Raw genomic sequence first — 14,586 nt, forward strand, 5'->3', positions numbered from 1 at the left:
AGGATGGACAGGGAAAGCAGGGCTGACTGTGGACAATAAAAAAATCAGACTTTAAACAGAGACAGGCCTGTGCCTGGCCAAGGGCTGGTCAGGAAGGCTGAGAATGAGAAGCAGCAGGTTCCTACAAGAAGTAGGAGCTTCTTTCCTAGCTTGTTTCTCAGCCATATGGCTACATTATGATGGCACAGATATAATGCTAGTACCCTAATCTGAAAGAAAAAGCTCTTTGCCCCACCCCTAAAAATTTATGTAGAATAAGACCTATTAAAATGAATATTGTAAAGGTGTCTGAGTCACCTTGCTCACACGAAAGGATGTGAAAAATTGAATAGAGGTCTCTGCAGCTAGAATGGACAGTATGGCAGAGCACTTAGCCAAGCAGTCACATACTAGAAGCATGCAAAGATCAGTTTATCACATGCTTGGAGAAATTTTTAAAATACCACTTTTGAACTCCCTCAAAAAACACATTAAGCTGCCCAAGGGCTTTATTTTTAATTGAAATCACCTTTTCCCTCTGTTTTAAGTATCTGCTTGGTATTGCAAATAATGTAAGCATTCTTACAGCATGCAAAGCTAATATGCAGTGCTAGATCTGCCACTAAATACTCCCTCAGGATACAATGTACTGATGGGTTACATTACAAGAGCTATGAATTACCCATTAAAAGTGCACGATGCCAGTAATATGCACACGAAGGACTTCTTAAGCTTGCATAGGAACAATGGACAGTCAATATTCACCACCATTATTTACTGTTCATTTCTGGAGTGCTCTGAAGCCAGCACATCACCTCAGTGATGGTATTATGCTTGCTACAGAGCATCAGTGGCACCACAGAGAGCCCTGACAGAGACTGTGCGCTCCGAAAGAGCAGTAGTGACTGGTGTTAGCTCTCACATGTGCTGAGGAAAATAACAATACTAAAGCAAAGAAAGGTATTAGAGCAGGTGAACCTCCCCCTGCATTACCTCCCAGCACAAGAAAACTGGGGTGGGAATTACAGTGATACAGGGGAAATTTCACCATCCTGTGGAAGACTCACAGTGTCCCAACAAGTGGTGGTGCTCTCTGAACAGCTCCCAGTGCTGCTAGCTCCAGCATCAATAGCATTTCTCAGCCACTCGCTGGTTCCTGCTGGGTGTGAATGTTGTTGTAGGGTGGCTGTGTGGCTGAACCGCAGCTGATTTTGGGGCACCAGGCTCACACCTACCCTACAAAACAGTAGGGAGAGCCTACCCGTGGGTGTAATAACGTACACCTCTGTGCCCAGGGGAGCACAACACCTGAAATCCTACCAAGACAGCCCCTGTGCAGCACCACTGTGGGACTGTTCCCAGCTCAGCTCTGTTCATTAGTTAGAAGCTCCCCATATGAATGCAGAGATGGCAGGAGATTTGTTTCCCTCATTTAAGGGGAGGGGAGGAAGGGAGGAGTTGCATTGCTGCCTGGAGATGAACATGTGGCTGAAACAGAGGTGTGTGTATCAGCTGGGCGGCTGGGGATGGTCTCCAGGGAGCCACATCCTAGAGAGCTGTGGTTGTTTCTAACTGCAGACAAACAGAGCTCTTCCCCAGGGACAGCTTCCCTGTTGTGGGAAATCCCACAGCCTCCAAGATACAGAAAGGCAACGGGATGCCCTCACCTTCCCACCCAGCCGGGTGATGAAGGGGTCATCACATGGCTGCGGGCAACAAGAGGTCTCATGGATTCAGATTCCTCTCTGGGCAAGGGATGACACGTTAGGCTGAATTCACAATTGCTAAATCAGTGCTGCTGAAAAGCTGGTCCTGCTCACTGTTTTTGAAAGCTTTCCACGGCCGCTCTGCACCTCAAGGTAACAACAGCTTAAGAGGATTATGCTGTTAAAAATGGTAACCGACAATTTTAAAAAGCCATGTTAATTAAGAAAAGAGAATAAGGAGCTGAGTGTCAGCTGCATTCTCAGTGATAAAATACTGGTTTTCTGGACAGTCACCACTTGGGCACCGCACCATATTGAGGAGTCATGAAAGCATTTTATTACAAGCAAAATAAACCTCCCCAGGTCCAATCTCTCTTTTTTCAATGCTACTGGAAGGCAATCTGGCTTTCTGATGACATTATATCTAAGTCAGGTTGATGTCAAATAAAAGTCACTGCTGTTGTGTGACATTTTACATAAGCATAAGGAAATCATATCCCAGAAGTGTTGCCAGTGAAATTATGTTCTTTCTGCTGCGAAATATTTCAGATATGTGAGCTAAAATAAAATCATTGTCTTCTCTCTTGATATTAAGAAACCTCACGATGTGATGCAAATTTGTAGCTGATGAAATTGCATTTGCTACCTTCTGAGTTACCATAATTACATTTACCCAATTATCCTGAAACTCTCATTCAGTCATTAGGTGCTGATTTGTTTATGAAGTCGGCAACTGACAGCTGCTTGTATCTCATTAAGCCCTGTTCATATGTAAATGCCTCCCATAAAACTGGAATTAATTTTCATCAGTGTTAGAAATGTTCAGTTCAAGTACAATACAATTTCAGCGACCAGGTGCATACATTCCAGTTCTTCAGTACAAGTCTCACTGTTGCAGCAGATTTCCTAGCATCCAAAATCTTGGATAACACAGGGACCTTGTAAACTCACACTTGCCAGATGCAGAACATCTACAGATGTGCAGAAACACCATCACACCCAGAAAGTTTTACAAGAGAAATAAGTGCTGTTATGAACAATTTTCTGCTTGCATGAGCACAGCACTGCAGCCTGATGCTGCGCACCCAAGGTGTAAACCCTCAACAAAGAGCTGTGCATGCAGGGATGAAAACTCCAACAATCACAGCAGGGCTGTGCAGAGGTGCAAGGGCATGTTGAGACTGTCACGGGCCAGAGCAAGGCTAATGAAATCTCAAGCCCAGGACCTGAGTCCTTCTTTAGGTGGTTTGTCTCCCTGAGCAGTAAGCACAGGGCAGGCTGCGGGGCTGAGCCAGAAGGAAAGTCCCCAGAGCCCCCTTCCCATCATCCCTGTTTTGGGAATGCAGAAGACCTGGCTCTTCCCATTGCACTGCTCCTCCTGGTCATTACTAAGTTTTATCCCATGCGTAGCTGCTGCAGAGGAGTGCAGGTGGGTAAGGGAGAGGAGAAGGCGGGTGCCCGGAAGAGAACCGTATGGAGCATATTCACTACCAGCCCCCTGGATTGATGCCCTCTGTGTGGCCAGGCTAGCAGATGAGGTCTGCACATTAAATGTTCACCAGTAACCCCCAAGTTTGTAAAGGCAGGAACTTGCCCTCTGTTAGTAAACACACCTTAAAAATACAAAAAAATCCCCTCCCAATCTCAACCCAAAGCACGACTGAGTTCTCAGTCTGCTCCTTGCCTGTGGAAAGGAGGGAAAATAGAGGGAAAATGTCTGAGATGCATCTGGTGTGCTGGGCTGCTTTGGTGGGTAACGTGGCCATCCTTCCTCTTTACCCCCATTATGCCATACAACAACACAGTCATTCTGAAGGTGTGTTTTATGAAGGACAAAATAATGTTCAGTGGGAATTTGTACCTTAATTACAAACAACTCTGCTAACAGACGGGAATCCCTTCAGATATAAGACAGAGTGTGAAATATTTATGATTTGTGCGCAGTACAAAACAGGAAGCCAGCTATTATTTCAGCATAGTTTCTCCCCACTGTCTCCTAAATTAAAATGGAATTATTTGCTTCTGTCACCTCATACACCGAGGAGAATTATTAGACCCTAAAGAAAAAAAGCCCACAATGTTCGTATTATCAACTGTACAGTATATAATAGTAACAACTTTGAGTACAGTATATATCTTAGAAATAAATTTAAAACTAACAATCTATTTTAGAGTATAACATGCAAAATCATAGACACTTTTAAAACTCCTAAATGCCTATGTGAGCCACAGATTTTACAGCTGGTGGCACATAATGGCGTATAAAATTTAGTACATTATAATCGAATTACGAAGCAGTTTTTCATAGATTTACTTGTTCCATTTGGTATTATCTGACCTGATACACTTTAAGGATTCAATATTTGCCCCTGATGTTTTGCCTGGGAATGGGAAATTCTGAATATTGGCAGTAAAAATGACCTTTTGAAAGAAGGTATTATTGTCGGTTGGTTGATAGAAATAAGTTGTGTTGAGGCAGTGGAGACTGCATAAAAATGATGAAGGACAGAGAAATACAATGATAACTTAATCTCCGCAAGCTCTCATGCAATTGCTGTGATGGATTCAGGTCAAACATAATCAAAGTGTAGCTCTAATTGGAATAATATAAGGAATTCAGGAAGCCCTGAAGATTATTGAGGTTTATGTCAACTTCTTATTTGTGTGTTAGAATAACACTCTAAAAACAAATAATGGAAGATATCATACAGTTAAATAAATAAAAACGTTAGGGCAGGCAAAACAAGTTTGGTTTACAATAAGATGAATAATATTGGGCTTTCTGATTATTTCTGTTGCTCTTTTTTTTTTTTCAGAAGAGAATGTTATTTTTGAAGACATGCTATAAAAAGAAACAAAAGGTAAAAATTCCCAGAAATGAATCATTAGTTATTGTTTATACAAGGCTTTGGTCTGAAGATGTAAACAATAAGGAATGTGCAAAATAAAGCCTTCCTTTAGTGGGGCATTTACAGACAAGTGCCACTATTTTTGAAAAGGTCTGAACTTTATTAGAAGAGTCACAGCATGTATTAAAAACAATCCTAAACAATAGTTTCTGGTGACTTCACCAACATTTCATTCTCTAATTATATAAGGAATGTATTTTATGTTACATACTTGCAACTGGGTCAGCCCTGGTACCCTGGCACCCAACCCACCAGCTTAAATATGATTTAAGGAGGGCTTGATCTTTGTCATAGTAGTTTGAAAGTAGATGTTTTGTCTGCATCTCCCCCTAAAAGAATTAAAAAGATGAACAAAATGCTCACCAAGTCTTCTGTGGTAAAAGGACGGTGATTCTCCTCCACTGAGTAAATTCGCTGGAGTGGTAAATACTTGCTGATGTAAACTCCTGACAGCTCGGCATACTGGGAAGACATTCCTTGAAGTAAAACATTTCAAAACCAGATTTAATACTGAGGAAGTATTGGGAACAGAAGCAAGGATTAAACACTCTAGAAGCAGGAGTGTGCCAGGGTCCAGATGTTGGAGTGAAAGACACAGAAGCAGAAAAATCCTGGCATGATGTAGAGAAATGTCTCAGAAAAATAAAGGCAGTACAATTCAGGATAAGTCATATAACACACTTAAAGAATTCAGCATTGGTAACTAGGAATGTGCTGCTTTCCCCCATGAGGATGTCTACCTCATTTATCTCACTATTCTCAGCCCAGCATCTAGGGATGACTACAAAGTCTACAAGTCCAGTATGGAATAAGCCTATGAAAGACTACTGTACCAGTCATTTTAGAGACCTACTTTCAATCTTTTGCCTGGAGCTGCTGGCTTCCCCCACTTCCTCCAGCTGCAGTGGGAAGCAGAGTAGGAACACAGCCACACAAGAGCAGCCAACCATGGTCTAATGAATTTGCCTCCAGAGGCCCTTACCATGCTCTGCAGCTGTATTACCTTTGACACCTATAGCAAGTGGTGTAAATTCCCCCTTGCTGCTTCTATGATTCTTTCTGCATTTAACTCAGATTCTTAGAGAGGCCTGTTCTCTCAATTTTCTTTTTTCTTGTTACAAAATCTGATCATTATTACATTTTTTTATATAAAATATAATTAAGTCCATTATCCCAACAGACTCTTACCATTTTCTAGAGCTGCCCTTCCCATATTACTCCATTTTTTTCTGCAATATTCCCTTCATCTATTTATACATTGCCAGAACAGCACCCAAAATTCTTGTGCTATGGTTTTGATGAAGTATTAATAAAGTGTTATTACCAACCTGTGTGTTCTTTTTCTAGCTACCCATCCAGAGAGTCCCTTCTGCCACTACTGCCACAGCAGAGTTCCTCCTGACCGTCTCTACCTCTCTGAGAGATATGACACTATTTTTCATAGATATATATTGCTCAAATATCTTAAGAGTATTAAATGAGGATCTGATAGCTTATTCTGTTGGTTTTTGTGTGGTTGTGGTGATTTTTAATAGATTTTCTAAAGGCTTAATATCCTTTTCAGCAATTTTCAAACATTTCTCATTGATTCATCTCCCCTAAGAGAACTTACAAAACAGGATCTGATCAGTGCTCATGAAGCAAACAAAACTTTCAAACAAAACTTTCAAACACTTTAATTAATTAGTGTTTTGTGTATTTACCAGATTATGTCCTTGAAATATACTACAAATAGCTATCTCTATTAGTCTTTTATCACTGCAACATGGGTGGTGTGAGAAAAATGGTTTGGTTGCAAGTTCTTCTCTCTGAACTCAGCTCCAACGAGAGAGGAAATGAATGCTAATATCTGAAGGCAAATGATCTTGATGGCAAGGACAAACTCCAAACACCCACGGATAGGAACTATTCTTAGGCACCAGGATGATGCCTGCAGGTATAAAAGACACAAACATCACCTGAACACACAGTATTTATAGGTTTCCTCAGAATTCTCTTTAAAGTAAGAAAGCATTACTTGGATGTAGACAGTTTTAAAATTCAGTTTTTGCCATTTCTCTACCCTGCCCATCAAAAGTAAATGTGGCAAAACACAGCAAGGCAAAAGGTAACAATAATGCTTTCATTGCTTATAGAAGATGTGGGACTGGATGTTCAAATCCCTCTTTGAGCCTTGAGAGCAGGCAGTGAAAAGGCACCAGGACAAGTTCCCCGACACGCTCTGAACCTGCTTAGGCGCAGCCGGAGGACCTTGCTTAGTTCACCCTGAGGCCAGGGAAAGTCCAGTTTGTCATATAGGAGGGGAAAAAAAAGTGCAAATTATGGCCAAATGCACTATTCACATTTGTGCTAAGACACGGCTGAACCACACAGGGAAATAGCAGCCAGCACTGCTATTTGCACTTATAGCAGAGACTGGGAAACAGACAGTCATTACAGCCTTGGACTGTGTTTGAACCAGGGGTGGGAGATGAAACATTCTACATTAAATCCCCCAAAGGAATGCGCTTTCCATTTATGAAATGGCTGTGCACAAGGGCAGAAAGAATTTCTATCCATTTAAATGCCAGGGAACAGTAGATGCATTTTACTTTGAAAAACAAAGCAATAGCACAACAAAGATCTTGGCCATTACTCTGTAGCTCTGTCTAATTGTGGCCCAGTTATTTTCTCAACCTTGGTTCATTTCTGTCACAGTTCTGTGTTTCAGGCTCTCAGACACCTTTCTTCCAAATATCATGAATAACAGTTTAAATATTTATGTTAGTAATTTTGATGATTCCAACTGAGAATTTCTTTACAGAAAGTGGAATGAGGAAAACATCTTCCTTTGTTCAATGCCACAAGTATACTTCAGGTGAAATCTGTATAAACAGTTTGCGGAAGACAAAGGTCTCCGCTTCCAGCCTCACCTCCTGAACAAGATGCCACGTGAGGCCATGGTTGGTGGAGTAGTCCAGTTTCACCTGGTTGTCCATGTGAGGAGTAAACGCCTGATCGCAGCCCATCACCAAGTTGAACTGTATCATATATGAAGCTCCGATCTGCATAGACTGGGTCTCCACATAGCGCATACTAGAAGCTAACTTTGAATCTCCTGTAAAACTGAAATATGTAAGGAAAGAATCAGAATCCATCCCAAAACTAAATCAGAAGGCAACATTCTGAATGATTCTGTGTTAAATACAGCAATGATTCTTTCTTTGTTCTGTGGATTGGCACATGGTATGAGATCATGCACAGAAGCCTCTTTCTGTTGGAACTTCTGCACATTACCAGGAAGACCCTGTTGTACCCCAGAGTGTGAAACACTGAATTATTCTCTTAGTACTTACTATATGTTCTTTGTATCACGGATCAACTTAGGATCAAGCAAAGGATAACGTACAGAAAAAACAACATAAAGAAAACTCATTCCTCAGGAGTGTGCATTGCCTAAGGTCATGTCATAGGAACAGCTGCAATTTCATTCAAACAGTGGACGGTAAAGATACACTGCATTTAGTTTAAAATATTCCTGTTACATAGAGTTTTCATTCCATTGATTTTCAAGTGATTCTATATGCAACGCATTCACTGACTTTTGACTGTGTTTCAGAATTAATATCACCTATCCTCAGCTTCTTTTCTGCAGGATGTGCTGATATAAGAGTTACATTATCCAGTGGATTGAAGAAGATAATTTTGCCAGTGGCAATGTTTGGAACACACCAAGCCTCATACATGCTACAGGGTACCCAGATATCCCATATATGGTAACATATAGCTTGAAATTACAAGGTTATTTTAATGTAAGTGGAGGCTTCTCTTCTATGCAACATTCAAAAGTTTAAAAAAAAATACAAACAAAACCAAAAACAGATGCAAGAGAGGTATAAGGAGGAAATAATAACAACTTAAACATTTAATCCTGGGCACTAGGTTTCAAAACAGAAGGTTTTTAAGAAAGTTCATGTAGAATGAGAATTGCCTCCTTCTCCTTTATTTGAGATGTTTAGTTAGTGTCTTCCAAAGCAATGTAGTCCTTTCAGCTTCAACATTTTCTAAGACTACTCTTAATTTGAGCAGCTTAGGATAGAGACTGCATATTTTTAAAGAAAATCACTGAAAATCATCATGCAAAGATAAAAAGCTACACTCAGTACACTGCTGATAAAGAGAATGATGATCAAGTAAGTTACATCTTAAATGAGATGTAACTTAAATCATCATCTTAAATAAGAAATCCTAATCTTTCAATACCGTACAATAAAACATATTAACTTCTAAAATTCAAGGTCATAATGAAGTCAGTGCAAAGACTAGGAATACAAGCCAGTGTTACTTAACAGTCTTTTAAATTAATTCACTGACCCACAATGCTTTCTGTAGTGTCCTTTCCAGACAGAGCAATTGAGCCCTAAATGTAACATTCTACCTTAAAGCTTTAGAGGAAATTACTGAAAGCTAATACTAGTTTTGTCACTATTGAATTGCTGTTACATGGCACAAGTTAAGATCTAGCCTCCTTTTTACCCTCTGACCTTGCTGTCTGTGACTTCATTTCCTAAAGGACAATCCAGCCCATGACACTGTGTCAAACTACCCAGTCTACTCTGATCAGCACCATGATCCAATGGCGGACGGACATTCTCTTCACTCCTGGGGCACTGTCATGGACAACTGGACCAGAAGGCAGTAAGTTAACTTGGAAAACTGTATCTCAGCAGTTCGCTCTTTCAGTCAGTGTTGTCAGTGTTTTTCTTCTCAATGGCAAGGATAATTTTAAGTTGGGTAGAGGATATAATGTGGACACATTGGTAGTCCAGGTGGCAACCTATGGTTTGTGGCTTTGTTGTTAGAACTGACTGCCCCTCAGAATAACTGGTTTGGATAATGCCTGAATTTATTTTTCTTCCAAACTTTATCTAGTAGTTTTCGAAATGACAAAACCCTGTAAACTTAAACGTTAAAGCTGACTTGGTCTCACATAGTTTTAATTTCTACAATGCAGCTTGAAATTTCATGGCTGATGTGGGAAATCAAAGTTTTACAGATGCCCTCTTGGGAAATCTGTGCCAGTACAACCAGGCTCTTCAGGTATCAGTCAGCTGTGTGCAGTGTCATCAGCGGAAAGTTATATGTAGGGATGCTTTGGAAAATGATTTGACATTGCACATGGGCACAACACATCACAGTTACCTAAAGCTCATCTGAAAAGAATAAAGGAGTTGAAACCAAACAGTCTGATGAAGCATCTGCCTATAAGCTGTCTTCCCCAAAGTGATAGAAGACAGACAAGTGAAGGACAGGTACTCAGCATAGGTGCAAAGAATTAAATGTTTCATTTTATCTTTGTCTCCACAAAAAAAAATCCCTCTATTTAATGTTACTGGTTTAAAACTGGAAAAAAAAAATATAATCTTAAAATGCAATCTTTTTTACTGGTGGCATTCAGGTCATGATTAAAACACTTCTAAGTTTAGTATTCATTTTCATTTCATAAATTAGCCACTGGATATGGTACACAATACACTAAGTAAACATTGGTTTAAAATTAAAACAGCTCTATGGAAAGGATAGTAAAGAAATGTGAAAAAGGAAGCTAGTGATGAGGTGAAGATAATTTATGATGCTCTGTAAGAAGCTTTTTTAAGAGGAAGAAATCACATTATGGGTTCACAAAGTCCTTTATCGTCCACAAATTACCTCCAGCTGAACAACGGTAGCATTAAAGGTGGGGGCTCCATGTTACTTGCTACTTCTTTGCTCTCCAGCTTTCCTGTCTGTGTGTGTGGTTAGGTGTATGCTCTTCTCCTGGAATACTAAATGTTTTCTTTGTTCTGGGAGTCACGTAGCTGGAGTAAGTTTCTGGATTTTGTAAAAGGGGAGTAATGTCCCTGGTGTAAGAATAATTAATTAAAAAAAAATCAGAAATGAAAATGCAGGGGCTACATTTTTGTATAAATATGTAGCTGTTTGTTTCTAGCACATAAATAATTAGACCTGTGGAGTCTCAGGAACACAATACCCACAGGTGCCCTCAGAACAATCGCTCTCCCTCCAAGCACTGCCAACTAATTGGTACTTCTGGGAATGATATCACAGCCAATGTCAGCCAACCTGCACTGCTCCAAACTGCTCTGGGATGCCCAGAATTACCATGTTTTCAAGGCCAGTACTTTCAGGAATACTGAAAAGCCACATGGATGCTGGTTTTGTATAGCTGCATTGACCGAAAATATTGATGGCCAAATGCTCATGCCAGTCCCAGCTTTGCTTCCATCAAAGGCAGGAAATATTTATGCCTTTTAACAATATATGATACCTACGTTGCTAAATGATTCCTAAATGTATTATTATATTTTAATTAAGTCGATTACCTGAAAGAAACTTTCTGCATGTTACAGAATGATCATCTAAAAGAAAATACATTTTTATAAACACAGGTAAACTATCAAGCTGATTTAGGGCAATTGTGTTACATTGCTCCATAAAGATACTTTGTTATGAGCCAGATTTACAGTCTTTTCCCAGGCTGCTCCAGAAACAGTGAGACACTCTATTGTCCATTACATTGACTTAAATAATAATGTAGTAATCTGACTGAAGATGTTTTATTTATATAATGCTATTTTATTTGTGTCCAGATGAATAACAAAAAAAAATAAAAACAAAAAATAAAAAAGAAAGAAGAAAAAGAAAAATTTATAGCATTCTTGCAAATTCTTAAATGCATTTCAGCAAGTGGCTGTAAATTGTAACACTCAAGAGCCATTTGGGTCAAAACCCTGATTGTGTATGAGCATTTTGGAGAAGTGATGAATTAACGTACACTTAAATTTAAAAATGGTCTGGAGCCTTTTCTCTATACTCAATGCACTCACTATAATAAAGTCTAAGAACCAATTTGAAAACAAATGTTGACAATTACAATCAAATAAAGTGCCTGTTCTAGGTATAGACCATTATAAAATACTCAAAAATCACCTTTGCTGGAAACATATGTATATCAACAAACCCCTTCTTTCTAAATGAGGCTAGATATCGAAAAGAACTATCTCCCTCTTCAACAAAAATAAAAATCCCCCTTCTCAGTTTTCCTCCATTTCAAGGGTAAATATTTCAGATTTACAGACTTTGAGGCAGAAACGGAGGCTTTATAGGCAATTAGCAGGCATTTCAGTGAAAATGGGCCTAGGGATGACACCTTGTAAAATGATTTATAGGTATTTCCAATAGTCCTACTAATGAAAAAGCAGTTGTGAGACTTTTCTCAAGAGGATGGTGTCTGTGCTACTGCAAACTCCCCTCATAGAAAGTCATGAGTTAGAAAATGAGAACCAAATGGACTCACAGCTGGGAAAAGCCAACAATAATTAATTTAAGTAGCAGTCATTTGTACAGACCTTGTGTAAGTTTAAGAATTTCCCTTGAGAGAAATAAGGTCAGTGAAGGATAGAGTTCATGTCTTCCAGTGATAATGAAAAATACTGATACATAAACAGTATGGAACTGCTCTATCCCTGGCAGTATTCAAGGCCAGGTTGGACAGAGCCTTGAGCAACATGGTCTAGGGTAAGGTGTCCCTGCCCATGGCAGAGGGGTTGGAACTGTATGATCTTAAGGTCCTTTCCAACCCAAACCATTCTATGATTCCATACAATACTGCAAAAGCTTTGATTCTTTATTCAATGTATGGAAAGTTCAACATTCCCACTATGACTGAGCAGTAAATATCCTAGCCAATATATGTGATGGAGAATTTAGTTGCAATTTATTTTGATTCTGATTTAGAGTAATAGGAGGAAAACAGGGAAACTTCTGCTATCTTAAATAACCACCCTCCCCATGACAAACTGGTCTTAAAAGAACAGAGTGAAAACAATGTCATTAAGGGGCTTTCATTCCAACTCTTTGATGAAGAAGATGCAAACAGTTTGAGCTCTAGCATGTTTTTTAATTTTAATGAGCAGCAAGTACCTTCCTTGTCCTTATTAAAGTGGTTAATGGTGCTTCTACTGCCTCATTATCACCACTAGAACATGTTTGGTGTTGTTCCTACTGCTAAGCCAACTCCTTTTAGTTTAACAGATGATCAGAAAGTCAAATCAGGTTGCTCAGAGATTCTTTTTAATAAAATTCCAACAGTGCTTCTCAGAGTGTCCGTGGGGATGCTAAAATTACTTTTATTTCCTCAAGGATTTCTATAATTACTGTGATTGTACTTTCTCCATATAAATATATCTGTGCCAATTAAAGCCATAGTGGGTTTATATGTTGATCAGACTAGCATGAAACTGTTATTTGGTTTTAATCAAAACATAGAGATTAAATCGAGCTTCCCTTGTATTAATTCCAAATGTCACACTTATGCATTCCAGAATTTAAGTTTTGTGAGGCATGTTAATGTTTTACTGAAGAAGCTTATTTTTACACAATCCTGACAGAATTGTCTTTTTCTTCTTATTCACTTCTTCTTCTTTTCTTGCCTTTTTTTGCTTTGGGGCAGGTGATACTTTCTTGTCTTTGTTTCTAAATACATAGCACATTTTAGGCATAATTGCACTATATCATAATGCTGATCACAGTGAAAATGACTAAATGGATATAATACCAGACAAAATAACTACAAATGACTAATGTTCCACCAACATTCTGCTGCCTTTCCTTTTTGGATTGCAATCTAATGGCCATGTAAACAGATCTGAACATGACTTACAAAATAATAAGAGTCTGCACTTAACAGATTGTGTCTTAACCTGCATACCCATATTAACCTGACAGGATTTTAACTGAAGGTTATTAAAGTTTTATAAATTGTTTCTAATAGGATATTTAATTATTTTGTGGGTAAAGAATGCTACATTCAAGGTTCCCATCAAACATAAATTTGTGCAATGGGGTGTATAAACTTACTGATAATTACAATTAGATTAACAACTGTATTTTTGTCCATAATGTGAAGATGAGACACAATTACTCTGAATAGCTGCCAGAAAGACTCATTTGCAGAAATCACTTGGCTCTTAGCAGGATGAATAGATTAAGAAAATGGAAGTAGAATGCAAATGAACATGTGTTTCTCACCAAAGAGTCCAGTCGTGTCCGCAGTAAGGCTGGACATTTCCCAGGTAGAATCCCAGAGACTGTGTGACTTCAACTAGGTTGGTGAAATCCAGACTGATGCTATTGAAAAGCACAGAGGTCATGATGATTTCATCAATAGCCCACACATCTTCACCTTGGGAAGAGTGATATGGTTGCCACCATCTGAACTGAATCCCAGTCTGTCTGGCATCTTCAGGAAGCTCCACTGAAATTATTCTGGAAAACAAAACAAAGTTACAGCTTTAAGTTTGTCTGTTTGTAATAATCCCATGGGGATGTAATTTATGGTTATTTTTGTCTAACTGACCCTAAAAATCAAGGGTGAAATTCATCCCACAACTGGTATAGCTTCTATCGGTGACCAGGGAATCATTAGTTCTCTTGGTAGTCAATGCATTGAAAGACAGCTGTGTGCAAAAGGCACAAAAAGAGTTTCCACCACATCTGTAAATTTTGCTGCTACTGTGGAGCTATCTGTAAATTTACAGGTGCTCTTCCTTCCCAGGAGAAACCTGAATGCCCTCCATTTGAAGCTCAGGGGATTAGACTGGCAAAGGGATGTTCAGCTGACAAGGACCTAAAATTCCAGCTCCATCTTCGCAGACTCTATGGATTTTATCCTGATCTGAAGACATGCATCTTCTTAACATCTGTCTTTATTTCTGCACAGTACTGATGCCATGCCTGTGTTTCTGTTGTCCTAGAAGAACCCATCCCTGCAAAGCACCGCATTCAAGTGGAAAAGACTCATCTTGTCAGTGTAATTGTGTGCAGTCTTTTTTTTATCCTGTAGTTGCATAGAGATGCAGCTGGAGGTGAGTCCAGGTGCTTCTCCTGGTATGCAGGGTCACCTGATTTGTCATGGCAGCTATGTCAACGAACCTATAATTGACAAACTGCAA

The 14,586-nt window shown here is 39.3% G+C and overlaps 1 protein-coding gene across 2 annotated transcripts in view; it reads right to left on the reverse strand.

The window, feature by feature from the left end:
* Positions 1–14,586, reverse strand: part of RELN (reelin) — a 282,830-nt gene that overhangs the window by 76,692 nt on the left and 191,552 nt on the right. For both annotated transcript variants that reach the window (XM_061467364.1, XM_061467363.1), the window contains exons 20-22: positions 13,664–13,900; positions 7,507–7,699; positions 4,958–5,070 (exon numbers count right to left, since the gene is read on the reverse strand). In XM_061467364.1, coding sequence (XP_061323348.1) covers positions 4,958–5,070; positions 7,507–7,699; positions 13,664–13,900 — 543 coding nt within the window. The remainder of the gene's footprint in view (positions 1–4,957; positions 5,071–7,506; positions 7,700–13,663; positions 13,901–14,586) is intronic.

The sequence above is a fragment of the Pezoporus flaviventris genome, unplaced genomic scaffold (genome assembly GCF_033815535.1).
Source record: "Pezoporus flaviventris isolate CSIRO_AGI_PZ_B2104156 unplaced genomic scaffold, CSIRO_AGI_Pfla_v1 ptg000045l, whole genome shotgun sequence".
In the NCBI taxonomy this organism is placed as follows: Eukaryota; Metazoa; Chordata; class Aves; order Psittaciformes; family Psittacidae; genus Pezoporus; species Pezoporus flaviventris.